General features: G+C 30.7%; 4 protein-coding genes and 1 long non-coding RNA gene across 5 annotated transcripts in view; all 5 read left to right on the forward strand.

Annotated features, from left to right (window-relative positions):
- The first annotated feature begins 246 nt into the window (after positions 1–246).
- Positions 247–1,799, forward strand: LOC130668506 (apolipoprotein D-like). Its single transcript, XM_057470834.1, has 4 exons — positions 247–844; positions 916–1,043; positions 1,132–1,302; positions 1,372–1,799. The coding sequence occupies exons 1-4, from the start codon at positions 734–736 to the stop codon at positions 1,538–1,540; spliced, it is 579 nt and encodes a 192-aa protein (XP_057326817.1). The 5' UTR covers positions 247–733; the 3' UTR covers positions 1,541–1,799.
- Positions 1,800–5,323: 3,524 nt separating this feature from the next.
- Positions 5,324–6,209, forward strand: LOC130668509 (uncharacterized). Its single transcript, XR_008990026.1, has 3 exons — positions 5,324–5,452; positions 5,533–5,703; positions 5,774–6,209. It is a non-coding gene; the product is annotated as an uncharacterized LOC130668509 (long non-coding RNA).
- A 1,415-nt stretch (positions 6,210–7,624) lies between these two features.
- On the forward strand, positions 7,625–9,531 carry LOC130668507 (apolipoprotein D-like). Its single transcript, XM_057470835.1, has 4 exons — positions 7,625–7,827; positions 8,830–8,960; positions 9,047–9,217; positions 9,313–9,531. Exons 1-4 carry the CDS (start codon positions 7,717–7,719, stop codon positions 9,455–9,457), a joined length of 558 nt encoding a protein of 185 aa, XP_057326818.1. The 5' UTR covers positions 7,625–7,716; the 3' UTR covers positions 9,458–9,531.
- Positions 9,532–10,188: 657 nt separating this feature from the next.
- LOC130668505 (apolipoprotein D-like) lies at positions 10,189–11,618 on the forward strand. The gene is made up of 4 exons (XM_057470833.1): positions 10,189–10,469; positions 10,529–10,662; positions 10,787–10,987; positions 11,256–11,618. The coding sequence occupies exons 1-4, from the start codon at positions 10,359–10,361 to the stop codon at positions 11,398–11,400; spliced, it is 591 nt and encodes a 196-aa protein (XP_057326816.1). The 5' UTR covers positions 10,189–10,358; the 3' UTR covers positions 11,401–11,618.
- Positions 11,619–25,879: 14,261 nt separating this feature from the next.
- The window catches only part of LOC130668134 (tyrosine-protein kinase Dnt), a 32,890-nt gene continuing 31,283 nt past the window's right edge, over positions 25,880–27,486 (forward strand). The window contains exons 1-2 of the mRNA XM_057470247.1: positions 25,880–26,106; positions 26,279–26,715. Of these exons, the coding sequence (XP_057326230.1) occupies positions 26,607–26,715 (109 nt within the window). The 5' untranslated portion in view covers positions 25,880–26,106; positions 26,279–26,606. The remainder of the gene's footprint in view (positions 26,107–26,278; positions 26,716–27,486) is intronic.

Consider the following 27,486-nt stretch of genomic DNA (forward strand, 5'->3'; position numbering starts at 1 on the left):
CAAATATTTATTCAACAATTAAACATTATTGGACCCGATAACTAATCATAAAATACAGATGGTTAATAACAATTGATATGATAAGGGGGTGATAATGGCTAGATGACGTCACGTTGGGTCCTCTTGGAGGGTCTTGTTGGAATGCCTCTTCTTCATCCGCCTCAATATCCTGGCCCTTCTCTAGTGGGGGTGATTCAAATCTTGTCACAGGCTGGGGGTAGCTCCTGACGTCAGAGACTACGGGCCTCAAGATGCCTAACAAGTAAAAGGCTCGGTATTGCGGAAGGAGTAGCTTACAGATGGTATTTTTTTCACTAACTATGAGTAAATATTCACTGCAGAATAGTGATTTTCGTTGAATCATTTTTAGAGATGAGTAAAACCATTGCACAAGGTCTGAATCTCTTCATTGGATATACTTAAAATTTTCTCGAGGAAAAAAATATCGAAGTGTCAAAATATTACTAATGCAATCCTATGGATGATAAAAAATAAATTTTTAATTATAACTTTTATCAAAGTTCATCGACCTACGATATTGACAGACTTGTTAATGAGATTATTATCTTTATTATTAATATTAGCATTTTGCCATTTACTATTTAACTGTCTCAATCGTATGCATATAGTTGAATAATTCAATCGGCTGAACAAGTGAATAAACAATTTTTTGATGACTATATATACTAGTGAAATCAGCAAACAGAAATCAGTTGTTCGATAATATTTAAAAATGTTGGGTGTTAAAATTATATTTTGCTTAATTGCTATACCTCTATCTCAGGCAACACAATGCCATAAAACTTGTCCCAATATAACTGTGGATCCAGTCGATTTTGAGAAAGTATGTATTATCTTTTTTATTGTAGTTATTTTTTATCACAATTTTAACTGTAAGTAAATATTATATTTTAGATGTCTGGACCATGGTACGAATACCAACGTAGCACTAATAATTGTGGTCCAGATAAGTGTCCTAAATTAGTATGGGGTAAACCTGTCAAATGTGTTTCAAAACTTGTCTACAAGAGTGTTTCAAATTTGTAATTTAAAAATTTATATTAATCATCAACTATTTACTTCCCAATATGGTAATTGGAATTTATATATTGTTTATATATTATGTTGTAGAACCAACGTAACTTCAACAATGATTTCCCAAGTCGTCTCAAATAAACAAGGAACAGGTTTCACATACCATTTGCCGATTTACGGAAATTTATACAAAGAACATTTGATTATTGCAACAGATTATGTCAGTTATGCGATAGTATATACTTGCGAAAAGCGAGGATCGAAGATGTAAGTTTACTATTATGTTACCAAAAATAAGTTTATTATGAAACTGATTATTTAATTGGATATTTTCAGTGTTGAATTAGGCTGGGTATTTATACGAAGAATGTCACCACCGTGCGATATTGAAGATATAGTTGAAGAAGCATTCAATAATTACGATCTCGAGGTGCCGGAAATGTTTACAAATGATCTGGAATCATGTGCCTGTGTCTTTTGCAACTACCAATTTCCTGCAATCTAAAAATGTGTTCTATGTATAAGCCCAAAACCGAAACTATAGTTTTTTGTAATCACTTATAATACGTTTTACAGTGTGTTAAATATCTATAGATTGCTTATGGCGTTTCAATGTTTTTTGGCAGGTGTGATAATTTTGACTACACACTTAGTCTTAGAGTGGACACTCTACAAACATGTGATTGAACTTTATTATAACTTCTGTAATTTGTTAAATAAATATATGATACTCATTAATTGAAACATTATCTCAGTAGATAAAAATTGTATAGCTTAAAAAATAATAAAAACACTTGATTCACAAATCTGACTTTTAATTAAAAAAAAAAAAATTTAACATATTTAAGTCCCCGAAAACTTTTTCCATAACTGCCCCGTTTGGCCTCCCTCCCGCCCCTCCTCCCTCTCTTTAATGAATGATAACCTCCTCGGTTCCGAGGCATCATTTTTTTCTATTTGAATAATTTTTTATAAATATACTTATAGACCTTTCAAGAAGCAAAAAAAATCATGTTTTATTTTTTTTCTAATTTATACACACTGAAAAAAAAAGTGGTAATACCGTATTAATGAAGTAACTATTCTCATCTTTACATTTTTAAGATTCTCATTCTTTTACGGTAACTATTACTATCGGAGATGGTAACTATTCTTATCCATGATGGTAATCATTACTATCTCAGAAGGCAAAATTCCAAAATTTTTCAGGCATAAGAAATATTACTATCTAGATGGTAACTATCACTATCGGCAATAGTAAATATGACTATACGAGAAACGAAAAGTTAACGTAAGAGCATGATAATTATTATCACATACAGATGGTAATCAATCCCTATTCCAAGATGGTGATAGTTAGCATTTTTTTCTCGGCGTATAGTGTTTTAAGCCTTCTATTTTAAAGCTGTAGCAATAATTGTTTTTATAGTTCAGCAAACAGCTGCTAGTTGTCGACGCTGGAAAAATTATCCCCTATACGGGGCGTCAGTGTCGAGGTAGATAATTTAACATTATTGAAACCTTTGACATATGCTAATCTATTTTGAAATATACAAAATTAACCTAATCTTTGCGCATTAATTGATCATCGTTTGCTAATAAAAGTATTCAAATTTCTTTTGCATAATTGGGAATCAAACAAAGCTCAGCTTTGTAAATAAGAAAACCACGTGATGTGTACCTTTGACATTTGTCTACTTACAAGAAATAATAATTTTCCAGAGACAAATTTTCCTTTGTTATTTTTTAAAAATTTGTTGGAATGTTTGTATTTTAGGACCATTTCAAAAGTTGCTTTTTTTAAATTTATGATGACCAAAATTCTATTTATCAAAACTATTACAACTGCAGCCTTTACTCGGAAATATTTTTAAAAAATTATGAAATAGTATATAAATACATATGTGTAAACTTCATGGCGAAATTTTTATATCGTAACAGAAATATAACGTATCATTAAATAAATAAAAATTTCGAGACACTCGATCATAAAATTTGAGTATATATATCAGTGGAATCAACGAACAAAAGTCAATCGTCTAAAAATATTCAACAAGTAACAATATTCAAAATGTTGAGTATTTTAATTTTTTTTTGCTTAATTGTCGTGCCTTTTTCTCAGGCATCAAATTGCTGTTCTTGTTCAAATTTAACTGTGCCACCAATTGATTTTGCTAAAGTATGTATTATTTTGAATAATAAAATTATTTAAATTATGATTTTAATTGTAAAAAAACTTTACTTCATCAGCAATCTGGAAGATGGTTCTTATACCAACGTAGCCTTAATAATTTTAATAATAATTCAGATGAATGTAATCAAATTATGTGGGGTAAACCTGTGGACGGTGTTTCAACGGTTGTTTCTACTAGTATTTCAAAATTGTATTCTCAAATTTTTCTATTTATTTACTATTATTCATTTTTAAATCATCAGTATTTCAAATCTGTTTTACTTTTTATAATATAGAGTCAATGAGACCTCAAAAACTGTTGCAAAAGTATCATGTAAGAAAGGAACAAGTTTCACTTACTATGCACCGGTTTTGGGACAAGTAAATGCAGGATACATTACTCTTGAGACAGATTATAAGAACTATTCAATAGCATTGATATGCGAAAAAAATAAATCTAAATGGTAAATTTACAACATAAATATCAGTAATTATTTTATGAAGATTTAATTACTCGATTAATTTCTTTAGTGTTAAAAAAGTCTACGTGTTTACAAGAGAGCGAACACCTTCTTGCAAAATTGGGGAAATAGTACAACGTGTATTTGCTAAATACAATCTCACACTGCCGAAAATGCATACTTATAATTTGAAAGATTGTCCATAAACTCTTTCTTCATACGACTTTGATGGTTTAAAATTTCCATATACCTTGATTATAAAAATTCAGAAATAATTATATATACAACGTTATTCATGTATTATTATTTTTTTAAATATAAAAATCTATTATAAATTATAAGACGATTCGCCTTCACTTATTAGTACCTTTACCATAAGCCAATTTATCGTGAAATATATAAAATTAAAATAATCATGCACAGTAATATTAATAATAATAGTAATAATCATACAACTATTAAATTTTCGGAGTATCCAGTTGAAAATTTAAAACCTGTTTTATTGTTTGACACAAGTATAATGTGTTATACACAAATTAACACAAAAAATTGAGTGGACCGTTCGGAACATGTGATTTGTGTTAAATTTAACTCAAATTTTTCAACTGTGTAAACGCGGATTAAATCCAGAAAGGAATTTATTTAACCATTTAACCTCAGGGTCAGAATAGACGTGGATTAAAATTAAATTAACATCACTCTACTTAAAAAAAAACTCCTTTTCTACTCTGTATGCGGAAAATATTTTTAAAACTCCGGAATTCCGAGTGACGGAGTAAATTCGAATTGAACTAAAATCCGTATTTACTCAGAAATATTTACAGTATATTAAGCAATAAGTCCGCACATTTTGTTGGACATATTTTTTAATAACAGAAATATTAAAATTATTTTACATGTTAGAGGAATCCTCCAAACAAAAAAAAATTGATTCTCTTTAAATAAAATAATTACGTCAAGTACACATTCAATATCCATTGGCTTATAATATGGCCACGAATATTGCAATTAATCATTATGATTTTAATTATTTTAGAATCATTTACAAATTATGAGAATCATGAATCTAAAAAATTAAATTGATTTTTCATTTTATGAGTACATCAGCCTTTCAATGAGCTATTACAATTTTTTTTCTATTCCAATCATTTTTTTTTTTTTTAATCTTGAAGATATAATTAATATATTACATGACTTAGTCATATTTCACAATCGTTGCTGTACTTAAAAATTGTTTTTTCAACCAAATCTGTGACGTCTTGTATTCATAATTGAATATTAATGAATCATTGATTTCGCTTCGTGCAGATGCACACAATTAACTAATTAGAAATGTTTGAACAAGTGAGGAATAGAGGGTATATATACTGGTGAAACTATCTAACGAAAGTAAATCCCTCGCGAGTGTTGAATAACCAGTCTAAAGTAAAATGTTGCGTGTACTTATCATTTTTTGCTTAATTGCCGGAGCATTTAGTCAATCATGCTCTTCCGACAGTTGTCCCACGGTGACTCAAAAGTTGGAATCCGGCCATTGCCCAAAAATTACTGTGGATCCAATTGATTTCGATAAAGTTTGTATTATAAAATATTAAATCTAATAAGTTTATTTTGATTACGGTTTCAATTATAAGTTAATTTTATTTTAACAGCAATCTGGAGGGTGGTTTTTATACCAGAGTAGCCGTAACCATTTTAATTATACAGATAAATGTCACAAATTAGATTGGGGTAAACAGGTCAATGGCGTATCAAGAATTGTGTATCACAGTGTTTCGAACTTGTAATTTTTAAACTTCTACTGAATATTGATTATTTATTTCTCAATGTGATACTTAAATTTTTTTTAATATTTTAATTCAGACTTGACTTAACTTCAATAATGATTTCCGAAGTAGTTTCAAACAAACAAGGAACGGGATTTACTTATCACTTACCAATTTTTGGAAATTTAGTTAGAGAACATTTAACTCTTGCAGCAGATCCTGAAAATTATTCAATTGTATGGTCATGTGAAAATCGTGGATCCAAACAGTAAGTTTGCAATTAAATTAAGTAAAATATTCTTCAAGAAATAAATCTATTATTCGATTAATTTTTTTAGTTATGCATACTCTTGGGTATTCATTCGAAACTTGACACCACCTTCCGATATCAAAGAATAAACGCGAGAAGCATTTGCTAAATATAATCTCGAGGTACCGGATATGGTTACACACGATCTTAAAGAGTGTTCACGGACTTTTGCAAAGTACGAATATTGTGGCTGATTGCTGTCATAATTAATGTAAATTTTTGAGCACATTAACAACAATAGCGTAGAGTAATTTTTTTTTTATCATTCATGCAATATAAGTGCTATCTTGGCGCACGCTCTTTTGTTTTTACCGCACTAGTTGTACAATATACTATAATTTTCATCATCATTTTTCTTAAAATTATAGATTTTTAAAAGTTCGATAAATATCGATAAAAATAACTTTTGAGTTTTTTGATTTTTTTTTATCTAAAATAAGAAACTCTTTACATATATATATGTCGAGGAGACCGGGGTGATTTGGCCCCCTGGAATACGAAGGCCCCCCTCAAAAATTAGGTAAAAAAAATTTTTTTGATTTCCGTCAAGTTATGACCCCTACAATGTTTTAATCACATTTTAAGTCAATATATGATATGTGGGGTAAAATGGACCACCCGAAAAAAAAATTATAACAAAAATTTTTTTTTTTAATTTTCCCTCAAATTATGACCTCTATAATGGTTTTATTATACTTTAAGTCAATGTGTGATATGTGGGGCTAAATGAACCACTCGAAAAAAACAATTATTTTTTGTTTATTTTCCATCAAGTTAATTTTTTCGTTACAATTTTTTTTTTTTGAGTGGTCCATTTTGCCCTACATATCACATATTGACCTAAAGTATAATAAAACCATTATAGAGGTCATAACTTGACGGAAAATAATAAAAAAAAATCATTTTTTCATTACAATTATTTTTTTTGAGTGGTCCATTTTACCCCATCTATCACATATTCACCTAAAATATGATAAAAACATTGTAGTGGTCATAACTTGACGGGAAATGAAAAAAAAAAATTTTTTATAATTTTTTGGGGAGGGGCCTTCGTGCCCCAGAAAAAAAAATTTTTTTTTTTCAATTTTTTACAAAATTTCGACTGATTCTTCCGAAATAGACGGAATATAAACGAATATGATGGCCAAAAGCCACGACAAGAAAAAACCGGCTTAAGGGAGCATTCGTACCCCGGTCTCCCCTATATTTGTTTTTTTGCATATGTTTGTTTGATTATAACAAAATTATATGATTGTTCATTTTGTATATGATTAATTTTATTTTCAATAAAGTTTCTTAACCAAACGGAAGATTATTTGTTTCTTTCATTTAAGTTTTTATGATTCTATTGAAATATTCCAGAAATAAAAACATTAAATAAATTATTTTTTATTTTATCTGATTATATAACTTCGCACAAAATATCCAAAACTGTTTGTAGCTCCACAAATATGTTTTTCTTTTTTAATTGTTAATGTTTTTACTAAATTAGTTGACGCTGATCTCTGTAGATAACCAAAGTATAATTAAAGTTATCGTTATTTCCTATTTTACATCGATAGCGAATTATCAAAGTCGCACATGTCCAATTAATCTATTTTATTATTTTCTAATGATTATTGCATTCATTTGCTTTACTGTTGTTTTTTTTTTTTTTTATCGGAATTTCTGTCAGCTATAAAATTTATAAGAAATTCGCGGTATTACCATTCAATTTATATTAATTGGAAGATTAATAAAATCAATAAGAAAAATTTTTTTGTTTTTTACCAAAGTTATGAAATAAAATATTGACATTCAAATATCATTTGTAAAAACATGTATTATTATCTCGAGCGTGCATATTGTGCATATCCATGTTATTAAATTAACAAAATTTTTTTTATAAGTGAATATAAAAGAGCTGAGATATCATCGGAAAAATTTGTTAACATTTGTTTTTAAACGAATATTTAAGAGACAACAAAAAATATGTTGCGTGGTTCAATTATTTTTTATTTGATTACGGGAGCTTTTACTTCCGAGCCATTCTATTATGGACGCTGTCCATCACCAACAATAGATCCAGTAGATTTAGAAAGAGTAAGTAAATTTTCTTCATTTCCAAATTAAAGAACCTCATACACTGTAAAAAATCACCGGGGTAAGTCCAAACGGTGTAGGTGTTAAAATTATCGGTGTTAAATTTACCCCTGAAAGCGGTGTGAAAATAACGCCGTCACCGGTGTAAATATTCTAGACCGGTGTTAAAATAACGCCGCCGCCGGTGTAGATATCCTTTGCCAGTGTTAAAATATTTTACTTTGTGAATATTTTTACTTACTCGATCACTATACTTGTTAATAAATGATATTCTTTATTAATTTTCATAAAGAACTGACATTTTTTGTGTTTTATAATCTTTAAAGTTAATAATCCAAGCGGACGCAGTTTACCCTGCTTTTACACCGGTTATCCCGCTTTTACACCGATGTTACTCCGTTTTTACCCCGGTTACCCCGCCTTTACACCGATTTTACTCCGCTTTTACACCGGTTACCCCGCTTTTACACCGATGTTACTCCGTTTTTACCCCGGTTACCCCGCCTTTACACCGATTTTACTCCGCTTTTACACCGGTTACCCCGCTTTTACACCGATTTTACTCCGCTTTTACACCGGTTACCTCGATTTAACACCGGTATTTTTAACACCGGTGTAATTTTATTTTAACACCGGGCGGAGTTAAAATGAGTCCATTTTTAACACCGGTCTTTTTACAGTGTACAATTGTTATTTTTTTTTTCAAATTTAATATACAATTGACGCTCATCACAAGCTAATTTTCCCTATCCTGCTTTGTTACTTTAAAGCTCCCCTATCAGACTTTCAAATTTTGTGTTTTGACGCTCGTTATAAACATCACTTAGTTGTTGTTTACAAGTTTTTAAAAATAATAAATTAGTGTAAATAAATGATTGGCAACTAAATAACCATTAGATATCATTTATTTTGGTTTGTAGTGAATATATCACTGATCATTGGGTTTTTATAATGAGCTTTGACTGTATTTTCATGTCTAAATAACACTATAGACTATTTTAGTACGCCGGAGAATGGCGCGAATATCAAACAAATAAAAATAATTGGGATAATGCATCAAGATGCACTACCTCTTTTTGGACGAAGCCAGAAAATGGAGTCTCTACAGTGTTCGTCACTGGAATACCTACGATGTACACTCAATTGATTATTTATTATACTAAAAATTTTGTAGTCAATGTATGGATCAGTTTTTTTATTATTATTATGGTTATTTCAGTGGTGGTGACAACTCAACAATAATTGGTAAAGGAGCTAATAATGATCGTAACTTAGGAATTACTTTCCATTTCCCTGTTTTGGGTGCATCATATGACGAATACTGGGTTCTCAATACCGACTATGAAAATTATTCTATTACTTGGGCTTGTACAGACCATGGATTGTTTTAGTAATTTTATTTATCATAAATATTTATTAGAATATAAAGAAAATGTACATACAATCGATTCTTTTTCCACAATAACAGCTTTCATATTATTTCAGTACTATAAAACTCTACATATTTACAAGAGAAAAAGTACCTGCACTTGATGTTAAAAAAATTGGCGAAGAAACGTACAAAAATTATGGGCTTCCAATAGAACCTATGGTAACAATCGATCAGAATAATTGTCCAGATATTTATTAATTTTATACACGAAAAAAAAAAAAAAATAGGTGCTGCAACAGGATGCAGTCCTGTGGGAGCAACAAGACAAAATCCTATTGCAGCAACAGGATTTTTCCTGTGGAATAAATAGGATAAGGAACAAGTTTCATGTACTAATTTTTTTGTCCGCATAATGAAATATCAAAATTTGAAAAAAATGTCAATTTCAAAAAAAAAAATTAACTTCAAAAAAAAATTTTTATTTTTTCCGAACTTTGAATTTTTTTTCAAATTTTGATATTTTAATATACGGACAAAAAAATTAGTACTTGAAACTTGTTCCTTATCCTATATGTCCACAAGATTTATCCTATTGCTGTCACATGAAAATCCTGTTGCTCCCACAAGATTTTTCCTGCTGCTGTCACATGAAAATCCTGTTGCTCCCACAGGGCCGCGTCCTGTTGCAGCACCTATTTTTTTTTCCATGTAATAGAACTGTATTTTATTCGTTTCAATCAATAAACTTTTAGCATTCATTAATACTGGGTCTATTTTCAAACCTAATTGCTATTTAATTTTAATTTTACTAAATAGTTAATTTTTTAACCTAACAATTTTTTATATTTAAGTAATACCGTTCGAATATTCATGTGCGTTTTTAAAAGAATATCATATTTTATCAACCTAATTATATTATTATCACGCTCGCAATTAAAAAGCTAAAGCTATTGCATGATGATAACAACTACTATAATTATCTATTACGTATAACCTTTTTTTTACTGTGGCCATCATATGTACAACCAGCAAAATAAAGTTTTTGTTCGACGTAATTTTGTTAAGCTAATTTATCTACAACATTAATACAGAAATAAATATATCAAAAAAATAACTTTCATTTATTTTAACGGATATACTTTTTTTTTTTTTGATAAGAATGTTACGAATTTGTGTAATCATATGTTTACTCAGTGGAGTCTTATCACAAACACCTGGCTTAGGTAGCTGTCCACAACCTAAAGTCCAATCAAAATTTAATCTTGAAAAAGTGAGTTTTTTAAAAATAATTATTTGTTCCCATCAGTTATCTAAAACTTATTTCATCAGTATCAAGGGCTATGGTATGAGATGCGACATAGCATTCCAAATATATATGAACTATATTCAAAATGCACTACGGCTAATTACACATTAGACGAGTACGGTTTTTTGATCGCCGAAAACCGGCAGTTTTCAACTGTGTAAGTAAATGTAAAAAAATTATAATATCAAATATGGCTTTCGTTTGTAATATTCATTAAATTTGAATTAACTTGTTTGCACATATGTTTTTTTTTTAACTATACACCGACTTTTTCGTCTCAGAAATCGATTTCAAACACGAATGATGGGAAATGCGACTATTGACAAAGAAAATTGTGATGAAGATTCACCAGAATGTGGTAAATTGATCATTGGATTTCCATCGGCTTATACCGGTAAAACAATCGGTCCTTATTGGGTGCTGGCTACGGATTATTCTTCTTTTGCCACTGTTTGGAGCTGCATAGAATACGATTCATATCAGTAAGATATGCGAACTGTATACTCTAACGTTAACTCTTTGTAACTCGTGCAGAACAAAGAGCGTGACATTTTTTTTTACATTTTAACTTAAAAACGTTTTTGATCCATTCCACTTGATCGAGTCAAATTTAAAATTTTGTCTCTTTTAAATTTCAACTCTGAACTCCAGAGCTGGAATTTAATGTAAAATTAAAATAGTAAACTCAAAAAATAAAAAACAAAAAATTTATGACCAAAAAAAATGGACCGTATTTTAAAATTTTTTTAGTTTCAAATATGTTTGGATTTTGGCAAGAGAAGAACATCCAGCGACATCAGTTGTCAAAGCGGCAATGCGCATTTTGAAAATAAACGGCCTAAATGACATACCTATGGCAGACACAAATCAAAATGATTGTCCTTTAAAAATATAATAGTTTATTATTTTTACCTCCATTATTTATTTGAAATCAAACAAATCTGTTCTATTCCTACTACAACTTTTTCGACACAAAGATAAACCGAATTAATAAAGTATAATCAATAAAAAAAACTGAATAAATAATTTCTCAATCCGTTAGTAAGTAAACACAAGTTTTAATCTTATGAATTATATTAAAAAATGTATCTTAGCTTATTTTTAATATCCACAATTATGATAAATATTTGATTATAAATTAACAAAATTACGAAATAATTAATAATAATAATGATTATAAAATTTGAAATTTATTGACTCAAGAATAATTTTTACCATCTCTATAATACCGTAAGATGGCAGTCTTGTACAAGAAAATTCGGTCTTTACTCTGATAGTCAAGATGATGGCGAGCAACGACAACCTACAGCTGCAACTTGTCGCCAATTGACAGCTAGATGCCAACTTACGGAGAAAGTTAGTGGCGAAAGTTTGCATCCATTAGTTGACGGAAAGTTGCCTTCCATTTTTCCAGAAGGTTACCGCAGTAGATTTGTCGCCGCTTCTGGTAAATTTGGTAACAACTTGTAGTCAACAAGAACAAAAGCTGAAGTTGTCTTCAATTTGATCGCAACTAATTGACATCAACTTTCTGACCAAAAAGTCTTGCTATCAAGATATATTTATGCGCGTGTCTCTTTACCTTCCGTACGATTCAAGAAATTTATCTTATCAGCATTTTAAAATTATCACCAGATGTCACTGGTTATAATTTTCAAAAAATTTACCGGAGATACATCAGTTTTTAGCACCTTTCAGAAGTTCTCAAAAAAATTCTCTTTCATAAATTTATGAGCCACGAAATTTTTAATTAACTCTACTCAAATTAAACTTCAATCTATTGCTTATAATTATTAATAAAATAAAATATTAAACAATAAAAATAAGAAAATTTCCACCAAAATCCCAGTACTGAAAATCTTATGATTTTTCATGACAAAATTTTTTTCCATCTAATAATAATTTCCCAAAACATGCGTAGATAAGTGATCATTGACAATCCCCGTCATGTAAATTCCCCTTCTGACTTGCGCCTAAATAAATCAGTCAATTATTGCATTCGATTTATTAAAAAACAGGGACGAATGATAAAAGTCCAGTTCACACAATGTAAACTAAAGCCCATAAAAGATCGTGGGATAATATTTAAGTGTATTATCACATAAATAATCCCCAACGGATTCATGGATTACATCATAGACTTTTTATACAAGTGAAGTGATTGCGGTAAAGAATTAATTAAATAATAAAAAAACGTAATATCGCATACTACCCTCGTATCTCGAAAGTTTTTGACACGAAACCGCCGCAAGGGTTGTTAAAAAATTCATCCAGGAGGAAGAAGGGCGGGAGAAGAAGAAGAGTAATGGAGACAAGTGTAAATATAACTGACAATACCGGTTAAATTGAACAAATAAAGGAATGGTTAATATAACGGGATATAGAGTACTTTATACCGCGTGCGAAACGCCCGTTCTCGTCGCGTGTCGTCCTCGCATATCGTGTAAACAGACATCCTATTGAATCGTATCGGTAAAGCCACGGGTTGTAATAGATGTATACACGCGACATACAATTAAATGACGCTCATACAGACTCATAATACACGATGCACAGTTGTGTCATCAGTAGAGCATTGTCAACCGATAATAAAGAGGATCCGTGAGACGACGGGACGATCTACTACCGGTTTCCCCTCTTCCTGCACGTTCTGAATGGATAAAAAAATAAAATAAAATAAATAAAGGAACAAGAAAGAAAAAATTCTTAGTGTGGAAAAAAGCGATAAATTTTTTGTCACTTACTGTCAATGTTATATATTTATGCTTATATATAGACTTTTTCTGCTGGGTCTATTCTTGTTTTTATTTATTTATATTTATTCCATTCCATTGATTTTAACCGGTCCATTTGTTAGGGGTGCTATATATATTGTATATAAACGTACTATTATTATATATAATATACCGTTGATGAGAGAATATTGTTGTGTAATTTTAATACAGACCGTAAAATAAATAAACTGTTTGTAAATTATTTTTATAAATAATTATAATATCGATCATCTAAATGATTATATTTATTGGTGATAATAAAAATTTTTTTACGCCATTAAATCTCATTATTTGTGAAATACTATAGACATTAAAAATAATTTATGCAGAATATAAACATAAATTTTGTCATAACGATTTATATAAAAAATTTTTAGATCGGAGCAGATAATTCGGTGATACTAAAAGACATTTAAAAATATATTTATAAAAATAAATATTTAATTTTGAAAATTAATTTAAGTGAATTTAACAATTATTCACAAACACAGAAAACGTCTTGTTTAGCCGACACGTCAATAAATCGTGTGTGGAATCTTAATCGTAATCTTGTCTTTTTAAAAAAAAGTATTAAAAAAACTAGTCGCCGCGTGACGCGTTCCGCTACCACACACTAAAAAATCTCAACTTTCATCTTTGTCTATATCCAGCATCCGAAACCCCATCTCGTGTAAACGAATTTTAACTTTATTATTTTTTATTACATTTAACTTTTTGTAAACGAGGTAGATTTTACGTGTCCTGTGTGCACACAATACTGGCAGCATGCACCAGCTCTTAAACCATCAGGTGTATCAGGTTTAACTTAAACGTCTATACCATCTATACTCTCATCTGGTGCTGGCTCTAACCCATAGTAAGCGAGCAGAAGAGAAGTTTGGTCAGCTCATGGTACATCGTATCGGGCCTAAGTTGTTCTCCTCACGCTTCTACACTCACTTGACGATATAATACGAAGCTCGCCAGAGTCTTTTCGATCTGACGAGTAGAGGCGCGGGGAGAACCGGACGAGGTCCCTAATAACAGGGTAAGATCAGGCTAAACAAACATACACGCCCATGGCATGTCTCGCTGGAGGTATTATGGATAAAAATAAAAATAAAGGTTAACAAAATAACCAGATAAGAATTACGAAGATTTGCAAAAGAGTTTAAGTTGAAAGAGAAGGACGTGGAATTATGATTCAAGTTAAGAACGTAACCATACTTTGCTTGCAGGTATTGCAGTATATATAAATATATGCATGTATACTTTTAAACCTGGAGGGTAATGATGTAACGGACCTACTGTACTGCGTGTGTACTCTCTATATACATATGCATTTATTTACTCGTCATTTACTCGAGTGTTGATATGAGTATGGTAGCATTATGTACACGTACGTGGACTTTACATGCTTGGAAATATGCCTCCGGGATAGATCAACAATTTTAAATTCGAGTCGCAAACGAGAATTATTTCTTGTTCTCGTTCTCGTTCTCATTCTTATTCTTATTCTTATTCTTATCCTCATTTTCTTCAAGACCCAAAAGGTATCATATGGAAAAAAAATAAGTACTCAAATATGATTATGTGGAATATTCTGGCATCAGTTTGGACCGGCATCACATTAAATCTGCTGCACACAATAATTACCAGACCTTGTTATTTAATCGTAATGTATACGCTAAATTGTTTGTTTGTAAATGAGATTTTTTTTCTTATTGGAATAAAAAAATAAAATAGTTACTTGATTAGAGAGAAATAATACTGCGTAGGGAGTAGTGTAATCAACGGAATAAAAATAATTGGAGATTTTGATTTGTTTTGGTTTACCATCATTTTTTTTTTTTGCGCCAGTTGTTTTTGATTTTTTTGTAATTAAAATTTTTTTTTAGTTTGAAACAGAAGTTTAGAGTATTTTTAATACTACATATTTACCGATTAAAATTTTAATCAACTAAATAGCTAAATTAAATTCGACAAACAAAAAGGTATCAGAGGGAGGTCTTGGTAATTGTATGAAGACACGTGTGCCATAATAAAGTAGACAAGTCACAAGGCGTGAAACTTGAAATACAAGTCCTCAGAACCCTTCTCGTTCATAGAATCATTGAAAAAAAAAAAAAAAAAAAAAAGTTTATATAAAAATAAATAAAAGACTGAAAAATGTTGAGTGAAAAAAAATAAGCGCTAAAATAAGGGGAAATAATCTGAATGAACTACTGAAAAGCTAAATTGCTAGTCCGTGTGAGATTTTAAGTGAACATGTGTTCATATGTGCGTATAAAAGTCGGTAGCTGATGCGGCATCAACGTGACTCGTTACAAAATTAACTAGTCGTGAAGAGAGACGATATAGTACAGCAGTGGATTAAAAATAATAAGAGAGTAAATGTAAAGCTCTGTAAAGTATGTGTACATATACATGTGTGTACGTATGTATAAATGGGTAGAGGATGAGAAGTGAAGGGTGAGAGACTGAGAGATGGGAGCGTGTAAGCGCGACGAGCGTGATTTCGTTCAGGGTGGTCTCTCTACTCTGTTGAGATGCAACCCAACTACGTTTGAACTTAATCACCGACCTTGAGGGGAGTGGTTCGCTCAATGGAGAGAGAAACTAGAGTGCAACACAACGACTGGAAAAAGGAAAGAGTGATAAAAAGAGTAAAGTGAAACGCAGGCTCAGATATTCGACGAGACCCATGCAAAAACGTGCATCTCTGCGGTTCACCAGTTCATGTCTTTTTTTATGTTTCTCCTTTTTTTTTTTTTGGAAGCTTTTTTTATTACTTGTCAATTACTCTTATGCATACACTGCGCAAATAAATTAAACAAGATTATATTAGAGGACATTTTGTACGATGATTTGCGTGATGATAATTGTTTGATGTTTTATTTTTTAATATTTAATGGATTTATTTAATGTCATTACTGGTAGAAAAAAATAAGAAAAGTTTAAATTGTTTTATTTACATGCATACTTATTTAAGGATGAGGGTCGGAGTTGATTAAAAATTGTCACGCTAAAAAGACTGAGGAATGAAATTGAAAAATTTTAATTTTTAATTTTATCTCCTGTGGAAACAGAAGTAAAAAATATGAGATGCTGAATTTACACTTTTTTTTTAAATTACTTTTATTAGCAAAAGCGATCAATTTTTTTTTTTTTATAATTTATCCCAGATTTATTTATACTCAAAAATAGACTTACTAACTGTGACTCGATCAAATTCTTAATAACTTTTTTACTTTTGCCAGCCCGAGTCAAAAAAAAATTCGGATTTAAGTCTCAAAGTTTTTAATGAGATTTTTGAGGATCAATTTAGAATTCTAAGATAGACAACAGCATTGATATTTATCCTAGTTTAGTCCTCAAAGTAGCAGTTGCGACCAATTTTACCACTTTGAGGACTAAACTGGAATAACATACTCTGGATTAGAGCCTCAAAATACTCAAAACATACAGGAATAATTTCATCCGCATTTGAACCTCAAAAGTTATTCGACGTATTCTCTCCCCTCCCTTTTTCTATCTAAAATTTTTCCATAAGTCCACAGTATAACTTTTTATTCGTTTAGGATTTAAACGTCTTAGTTATAATTTAAAATCGATAAATTATTCGCATTTAGACCCCATAGTTCTCATTGAGGATTTTTAGTACTAAAATAGAGTTACTTTTTGGGCGGCAAATAAAACATTAAAGAATTGATGCGTTTGAGGATTTAACTCCACGGAAAAAAAATAACTTTAAAAATTAGTATTAAATTTGAAATTATAACCCGGAACCCGGTCGTCAATATGGAAAATTTTAACATTCAAATAGTAAATGTTATAATACGTGTCGTCAAATTTCTAAGTATCAATTACGATTTTTAAAGTTCAAATAGTAAGTTTTCTTACATAGACAATAAATTTTCATACTTGTAATTATTCACGTTTTAATCATAAATGAAAAAATTTGTCTATCGGTTGACCCTGCGGGCCAGCCCCAAAACTTCCCGCTGTTTTCGAGCTCCTCGAGCTCTTCGAGCTCGAAAATACTTTAGTGTGCCATTGTTTTAAAAAAAAACCGATTTTAGCATTTCTTTTTCCCACGATATCTCAGGAATGAATTGACCGATTTTGATGATTGAGGCGGCAATCGACATGTTTTATTGAGTTCTAGAGCTGATTAGATTTTGAAGTTGATCGTATAAGTTGTTTCTGAGAAATCAATAAAAAACTAAAATAAAAAAAAATTTTTAATTCTTATTCTTTGTATAACTTGTAAACTACATGACCGATTTACCCCAAAATCTAATCAAGACTAAGTTTTGGTGAGCTCTTTCGATCGCCACCAAGTACGTTCAAATCGGTTTATCCGTTCCAAAGATATCGTCGGACAAAAAAAAGTTCACACACACACACACACACACACACACACACACACACACACGGACGTCCACCCGGGAATAGTCAGAATAGTTTCCTAGGACCTCAAAACGTCGACATCTGATGAAAACTCGATTTTCGAAAATCGGACCGAAACCAATAACTTCCCTTTTTTGAAAATTTGCAATTTTCTTAGCGGGAAGTTAAAAATTACTATTTAGAATGATGGTATTTACTGATCACTTTATCATTATATTACTTATCATTCTCATTTTATATAATTCATTTTTTTCCGTGTAGAATTGGTTTTTTGACTCGGGAGTAGACGAATTTAGAATAAAAAATATAGACATTTATTATTTTTTTTTAATATCCCAAAGATTAAAAAAGAAATAAAAGTAAATACATCTGCAAGGATGTTGATAGTTTCACACCTTTAAAAAACAAATATTTAAAAAATAAATATGTTTCCTTTGTTCTAAGAGTTCAAAGCAATCCATTTCTGTAGAACCATCTATACCATACATTCAATATAATACCGCGATGTAAAAACCCATCGAACCAGAAACTCAGCAAAAATGGCACACAGTACAAACTAGAATAATAATAATAACAACAACAAGAGAAGCAACAAAGACGAAAAAAAAAAAAAATTAATCCAAGCAAAAAGGTCATCATCAATCGTCAAAAGCGAGCACGTCTGCCGAGTGACGACGACGTGACCCGTTATAAAGCATACGCGTGTACTACCGGTTGCCAGCAAGGCGTAAGGATGCAACTGCACGTGCATTGTTCACAACTGGTCTCTCTCAACAAGGCGAAAACTAGCGTACAAGTATACATACATACTCCATACTTCATACTCCGTCCCATGTTTCATACAAATATATTTTATATAAGTATACTATGCACACCATATTACATCTATTCGAACGCGCGACAAACATTCACGCAAATACACACATACATTTAGGACATACACACACCCCCGTATAAAAAAACTGAGGTAGACATCACATCAGACGAAACAAGACACAAGACGGAGAACTAATGTCATGTACAGAAAAAAAAACGAAATACAGTAGAGATTAACAACAGTTTGTTGAAGTGAGAACACAGTCGCGAAGAGTCATAGAATTAGGTGTGCAAGTAAAGGAGATGAAAAAGGATAAATGACGACATAAAGGAATAAGATTCTTTTTTAAAGTAAAAAGATATGAGTAAGCTATATATATATATATATATATATATATATATATATATATATATATATATATATATATATATATATATATATAAAAGGTTGATGATGAGAAGAAGTATTCTGGTTTGTGGGTACAGCCGTTGCCTACAGCCCACAATTATGATAATAGCCCGTGAGTCCCAGTCTTGTTAGCCCAAGTACAGTCAGCTCTTATAAATATATATACATATATATGTCCCTCTATAGAGTTTTTATGCTTCTCTCTTTACTTTAATCCAACTTTTACACCCTTCAGTTCTTAGTCCTTCATAGTCTCTTTAACTCATTATATAAGATGTCCTCTGCGTCATTTTATCAGCGTATAATCCCCCTTGTCGCATAAAAATCTCGTGCATATCCAGACACCTTTCGACAGTCTCGAGCTAGGTTCAAGATCAGCCAAAGTACACAGAATAAAAACGCTCAAGGTGGGAATAAAAATTTAACGCGTGAGTTAAAATTTTCCGAGGCAATTTCTTGTTCTTCTTTTATATTAAGAATTTCGTTGAGTTTGAGTTTTTAGTTTGCACTCTCGTGTATACGTCGACAATTCTAGACGAGATGAGACTGGAGGTTAGAGTACTCTGGCACTCTCACGCCCTTACTGCTGAAAAACTTGTCTTTTGCCAACTCGACATAAACTTTGTTTAAGAGAAAAATCTACACAGACAAGAAGTAATTAAATAAACTTTAGGTGTTTTTGATTTAAATTCAAAAGTCAAATAAACAGAAACTTTTTGAATAAATACTGAACTTTTTTTTTTATATAAAACAAAACAATTTAATAAAAAACTCGTTTACTTTACATTAATTTGAATTCTAATCATAAATATGTACACTAATACCTATATTATTTGATTTTGTATGATACACGGAAAAATATTTACTTTTGCTGCAACAGGAGGCAGCCATGTTGCAGCAACAGGATTTTCCTGCAGCTGAAACAAATCGGTCATGTTGCAACAACAAGATTAATACACTGAGAAAATTAAATGGTAGGAATTATCATCTAGTGATGGTAAAATTTTTACTATTAAACTGATAGTAGTGAATATCATCTAGATATTTTTGTAAATCATCTAGATCGTAATATTTATCATCTGGATGATCATTTTTACGATCATGTATGTTAACTAGAGTTAATTATTATTAACATTCTAAATAGTTATATTTATAATTTCTGATGATAACAGTTACCATCAGAAATTATAACAGTTACCATCTAAAGTAATTAGAATAACAATTAATTCAATTAGGTGAGAGGGGGGGGGCTCCTTAAAATTTCGAGTGCCTCGAATGATTTTGGGATGGAATTCCCCCCCCCCCCCCGAGAACTTTTCATGCCAAAAATTTTAGGGAGACCATTTTGCCCTCACAAATTTCGACGCATTAAAAATGTTAGGGGGTCCATTTCGCCCTCCCCCTACTTGAAAATTATTGAATTTTCGATCAATTTTTTCATTGCAATCACTGATATTAATTACAATCCCTGATAGTAACTGTTATCATCCAATGATTGTTAATCCTATTAAAAAAAATTATAACCCTAATTATCTTTGCATTTAAAAACGTTCCTATCATCCTAGATGATTGGAGTTAAAAATTTAGGATAATAAACACAATAATTTAATTTTCTGAGTGTACTGTGTAGCTATATTTTACTATTAAGTCGCAACAACAGTATTAATCCTGTTGCTGCAACATGACCGATTTGGTGCAGCAACAGTAAATTTTTTTTTTCCGTATACGGCTGTGGAAAAATAATAATAAAGGTGTTGTTGATGGGGTTGTATGTTAAATGGAATGTAGATTTAAATGTTCCGCGTAAAAGAAGTAGCAAACGAGCAAAAGACGACACAGTAGCATTAATACATTTTTGAGGTGGCGGTTTCTTTTGAACTGGCGGGGGAGATGAGACGGCGTGCGGCATAACCATTAATTGGAGGCCGCACGATCGTGTAAAGAATGACTCCGAAAGCTGAGCGCCGGTTTCTTTGAGATACTCGTATTTTCCAGGTCAAACAATATCCCCACTTGATTAAGAATACACAACTACGTCATATGTGAACCAACTCTCGTTACTCGCTTTACTTCATTCCCTTATTTGTATTACATACACATATAGTACTATTTTTATTTTTCATTCCTACTAAAACTTACTAAAATAAATAAAAAGTATACGTAAAGTATGTAGAGCATATATATGAGCTTTACTTTGTGTTTTTTTAGCCAAAGCATGCTTTACAAATATCATGGGCCCTTTCAAAGTTGAAAGCGCATTTTTCAAAGCGAAACTTGTGTCATGTAAATTGTCAAAGAAATTTTTTAAGAAAAATTATTTATAAAATTTATACGTCAGTGACTTTGACATTTTTTTTAAATTACGAGTCAACATATTTTTTTCTTTTTTTCACTTAATAATAATCGTATTGATCATTGAGATTTTTAAAGAAATTAAATGAAACATCATTGAGTTAACTTGTAAATAAAAACATCTTTTGAAGTTTAATTGAAGTAAACTTCTGGAAATTAATTACACAAGACCTAAATTCGGATCTGTAATTGAATTTTTATTTACATAAAACTTGACAACGATTTACTTAATAAACAAAATATTTATTTATGTTTAATTAAAACTATTTATTTATAATTATAATTAAAAGAAAAGAAGACGAAACTTGTGAGTTGTAAAAAAAATCCGTGGATAGTATGAATAATTTGTGAAAAAGTGTGAGTATTCTAAAAAGATTACTACTAAAACAAAATAAATCTCGCGAATTATAAAGAAAACAAAAAATTAAGTATAAAGATTTAAAGGATTACTTCGTATGATCTTTTTAAGGCGAGTCGAGCTACTGCTTCCACGGTATATACAGTATTAGCTCAAACAACACAACATGTATAATATATAATAATATATATATAATATAGTATACACAAAGCGGAGAAAGTACAGAGACGTGTCAGCTAGTCGCGAATAAACGCGGAGTACTGATATACGACTGTTTGTCCAGATTAGATCCGACAAAGAGACGCGTTCTCATATATGTATATATAATACACTATACAACATGTACACAATATAATTCTTTATATACTTATGTTTTTCATGTATGTTATATATGTACTCTCATAAACGTTCCAGAGCAGATACAACCGTTCATATTAAATACTTATTTGCTCTAGATTATAAAACTTCAGCTTCCAGTTATAAAAAAAATCAGCAAATACATTTTAATTTTATATAAATATATATGTTTATAAATAAAAAAAAAATCAAAAAGCTTTTATATTTATTTACTTGCACAGAGATTGATCTGTGTGTACATTAGTGATCGGTAAATAAAAACTAAAAGCCTTTCATCTAAATCGAAAACCTTTAGTTCACTCTCTGCTCAAGCTCATCTCATCACATCAACACACAAACTACGTATACGTATAGGTATATATATAAATACATACAGAAGGTCTATAATACTAAGCTCAGAAAGTAAAGCTAGTCATTAAATAAAACATCCAATATGATCCCTGGATAATAACGATCGTAATCGAGTCCGACAGTAAATGCTGCAGTAAATGAGATGCTGATGAATTAAATTCTCATGCATGCGATGTTTCGTACTATATAGACTATACCTGTACTTAATGCTCAGTACACTCGAGGCAATACAAGTGAGAATTGAAAGAGAAAACGTCTACACTCCATAAATCGCGGAATCACGAGCAGAGTGAGGGAGGATTAAAAATCGATCTGTAAGCGATTAACTCTCGTATATATAGACGACGAATTTCATAAAAAAAAAAGGAAGCACGTCGTTTAATTATTATTTATTTATTTATTTATTTTTTTATGGACTTTTCAATCAGCTGTAAATTTGCAAAACAAGTTTCAAGTGAGTACACTCGTTCCGCTTTTGTACCGTTTGTTTATTTTTTATTTTCGCTCTTCGTCCCCTCCCCGTTTTTTTTTCACTTATATTTAGTGTTTTTTATTTTATACATCTGTATGTACGTACGCATACTCATTTCTCACTTTAAAGATGTATGAAGGATATTTTCAGTCTGTCTCTTGCGCTCATACTGCATTCTGCAGTTGCCTGAAGTAATGACGGTGTTCGGTAATCAGACACGTCCGGTTTAAAAGAAACGAGATTTCAGCGAAACGACGTAGGCGTTACACCCTCGTGCTCCTGCCATTGTAAACTTACGACTTTAATTATTTTTTTATTCATTTATTTATTGTTTTTTTTTTTTTATTGCTTCCACATATGAGTTTTTTTTTTTTTTCAATATATTGAGTGAGAATTGAAATTTTTTTTATTATTACGCTGAAGGATTTTCTGATGACTAAATTTTGGTGTAAAATCCGCTGATAGTTTTCGGGGTCAGACGATCTTATCTGTCTAGTCAATCTTGTGATTTTCATGGTAGAATTTTTACGCAACCAATCTGTCAATATTTCGATATTGGGTGTATATGTATGTAGATAAATTTTAGTGCATGTCTACTGAGTGTGTGGTATCGTCGATGAGTAAAAGCAAGAGAGAGATAAAGAGTGGAAGGAAGAGAAATGATGAAATTTGATCGACACTGTGTGATGTTATATTGAGTTTGTTGGGAGCTTGATGGGGCTCGAAAAAATCGATAATACATTATATGGAAAATTTTTTCGCTTACTCTTGAGTGCTGATGCTTTTACTCACAAGTGACTAAAGATATTCCTACACGGAGAAAAATAAATGATTGGAGTTATCATACTAAATTTGTAGCTGCAATCATCTAGGATGATTAAAAAATTTTTCAGTGTAAAGATGGTTAGTGCTACAATTTGTTATAATTGCAGTTACCATTTTTTATAGTAACAGTTACCATCAGGATGATAACAGTAACCATTAAGATGATTACAGCTACTATCAGGATGGTAATATTTACCATCAGGATAATAATGTTTCCTATCAAGGATAGTGATAATTTATCACTGATAAAAACACTGATAAAGAAAAACAAAAATTATTAAATGCTATAAAAAAAATTGATCAAAAATTCAATAATTTTCAAGTACTGGTGCAAAATTATAAATTTTTGATTACAAATATGATGACAAACATACTTAAATTTTATTTATAAAATTTTTACAAAAAAATGACAATTATTTATTTTTTACAATTATTTAAATCCATAATTTGATGTTTAAAGTCTACTTGTCTTAGATGGTAACTTTAATCATCTTTAATGGTAACTACTACAATTTCTGATGGTAACTGTAACCATCTAGATCGTAAATACAACTATTTAAAATGATAACTGTAACTATCTCTAATTAACATACATGATTGTAACAGTTACCATAAATATGATTTATACAATCATCCAGATAGTTGTCACTACCATCGGGTTGATGGTAAAAAATTTTACCATAAATAGATAGTAACTGCAATCATTTAATTTTCTGAGTGTATGTAACACCTGTCGTATAAATTGATTTTATATTTATCGAAATAACTTTTTTTATTATAGAACGAAATTTTCGACCGATATAATTTTTAAATTTTTATTTTATGTCAAATTATAATAATATACGTTTTCAAAGAGTTAAGTGAAAATATCCATTTCTTTGACTATTCGGAAGTTATTTTTTGAATTATCTCTGCAGTAAAGTGGACGAAAAATGTTGAGGAAAGTAAGTAGACAAGTAGAAGCTGAAGGAAATACTACTCTACTTAAAAAAAAAAAAAAAAACGTGAAAGATGCTAAAAGTGCTTGAGAGCAAAAAAACCGGAAAGCTAAGATCGAGTAAAATGAGGATGGTTTTAAAGATGTACAATAGCTAAAGCCAAACGAACTACCTGTTACTCTGAAAACTTTCTTCAAGCAGAACTAATTTCTGCGAACAAGATTATGTTACAAGAAAATTGCCCTCTATTTTAGTCGAAACCTACAGCAAACATAATTTTTTTTATAAACAAATAAATCTCCATACTCAAAATTTTTTCTTCAGTGTGAATTTAGCTGACCATTGGCAATTTGTTCAATTTTTAAATGAACATCCATTAAATTTAAGTAGGATAAAAATTAAAAAATGCATATTTAGATAATTTCCAAGTCAGTATGCGAATTTTTTTCAATTACATCATTTTAGTTAATTAATTTTTTCAAAAATTTCCTCATGTCTGCTGCACTCACTAATTTTTTTATGATACTGGTTAGCTGAGGTCTAGTAATTTTTGAATTTTTTTTAAACGAAAAATTATAAAAAAAAAAATATTTGGAAAAATTTCACCTGTAGTTTTTTAAATTTTCTACAGGTGCATACCCTGGTGGAAATTTTTCGGAATTTTCTCTGAAAAACTCAGTTCTAAAATTTTAAAGACTTTTCCAAAGTTCTAAAGACTTTTTCAGAATTTTTCAGAGAAAAATTTCCACCAGGGTATTTTTATTTTTCATTTTCCTGCAATTGATTTGCTGGAAAAAAAATCCGAAAATTTTCAATTGTCCGTTAGCTTCAGAATCATCATTTTTTTTATAATAAAAAAAAAGTTATGATCGATAAAAACGTAAAAATAATTGATGGATAGCTCAATCCAATGTAAAAAAATGAAAAACATGTGAGTGAAGACTCTAAAAAATATATTTTTTTTTCATCCAAAGATCATCGATCACAGTTGGGAGTCTCCCTCTGAAATTCTCGATGGCACTGCGTTCTCTTATTCTCAACTCGACTCATTCTCGATCCTCGTATCCGTGAATTCTCGTCTCGCTTCTTATTCTACAAGTCCCTCTCTTCCTCTCCCTCATTCTTACGCACACACTCAGCCAACCCCATAGAATTTAACCGTGTGCGTACCAAACCCATACCCTTGTCCCTTACTAGTCTACTCTCTATCGCACTATACCGGCACTAAAGGCACTATAGTAAATAAAACCGTAAGAGTTCGGGAAGTTCCGGCCGCGGCCGTAGACCCTCGGTAGTCCAACAACTGCGTCGACCCTGGACGACCGATGGCGGCTGTAGCAGAACTGGTTGTGGCTTTCACGCGGCAACACACTCCAGTCCCCAGTTAACTCACTAAAATATTATTCAATTTATAACCTGTACATTTTTAAATATATATATTACATAAATAATAATAAATAATACCGCAATAATAACAATAAATATTTTATTTAAATAATACTTTAAGTGCAACCGGAAAATTAGCACGTGTTACTCCAAACAAGCTGTCAAAATTACGTATGTATTTTATATTTTACGTTACTGTGTACAGTTAGTGTTTCCTCTTACCTTGTTTCGTTTGAAACTCATCTTATATTGAGTCTCAAAAACTTTTTCCATATACAAGTATATATATGAATACCTAAAAGATATATAAAAAATAAATACGAGTGTTTGTTTTAAAAAATAGAGAACGGGGGAGAGGGAGAGACAAGTAAGTGAAGAAATAAAAAATATTTTCAAAAATGAGGTGACTTGGCGAGAGAACAAACGACAGTAATCGAGTGTAGATTTGAATAAAAGTGTATGATATTTATTCAAATTTAAAAAGCAACAAAATAGAGGGACGTGTGCGCGGGCGCTAAATAATTGGCGTCTTCGTCGTGTCTACGTCTGGTTACAATTCGCGGACTCGGTCGCTCCTACGCGGGTTAAACCGAACACGTGGTTTTTAAGAGCGAGCTGAGTCGAGTTGAATTGAGGAAAGGAGAAGAGTTGTAAGCAACCTCATCATAATCATGTTGCTGATGCTGTTGGTGAGATTAGCGATGTTGTTTATCGTGGTGAGGCCAGGACACGGGCACTTCAATCTCTTTCTCAGTCAGGCTGAAGTTAGAAAATTAATGGGTGAGTTTTATTTTTGTTTATCTTTTACAACAACATCATTTATTATTGTTATTTTTAAATAACTTTATAAATTTATGAGCTATGGAAAGGAGATTGCAATTGAACTCGTGATATAACGGTTGGGTGCAATTTTTATTATTGTTTTTTTTTTAATGGAGTATGAGCTGATTACCCGTTATCCGGATAATATTTATCTGCCGATGGATTAATTTTAATCGCGACTACGTGTCTTTAGATTACCACTGATACTTTCTTTGTTTACATACTAATTTATGAACCTGAAGTTGCCAGACAACTAAAAATTTTCGGAGTTTTTTAAGTTTTAACAGATTAATTAAAAAAAAAATCTAAAAATGTGCACATGTAGAAAATTTAAAAAACTATACGTGCAATTTTTTAAATAATTTATCGTTTTTAAAAAAAAATTCAAAAATTAGTAGACGCCGGTTAACGTCAGTATCATAAATTAGCATGATCCTAAAGTTAGCCGGCAATTCAAAATTTTCAGATTTTTTTTGCAACAAATAGATTACAAAAAACAAAATCTAAAAATATGCACATGTAGAAAATTTAACAATCTATGAGTGCAATTTTTTCAAATATTTTTTTAAAAATATTTATCGTTTTGAAAAAAATTCAAAAATTAGTAGACGTCGGTTAACGTCAGTATCATAAATTAGCAGGCAATTAACAATTTTCGGATTTTTTTAAGTTTTAAAAATTTAATTAAACAAAAATAAAAATATGCACATGTAGAAAATTTAAAAAAAC

The sequence above is a fragment of the Microplitis mediator genome, chromosome 5, assembly GCF_029852145.1.
Source record: "Microplitis mediator isolate UGA2020A chromosome 5, iyMicMedi2.1, whole genome shotgun sequence".
NCBI classification, from domain to species: domain Eukaryota; kingdom Metazoa; phylum Arthropoda; class Insecta; order Hymenoptera; family Braconidae; genus Microplitis; species Microplitis mediator.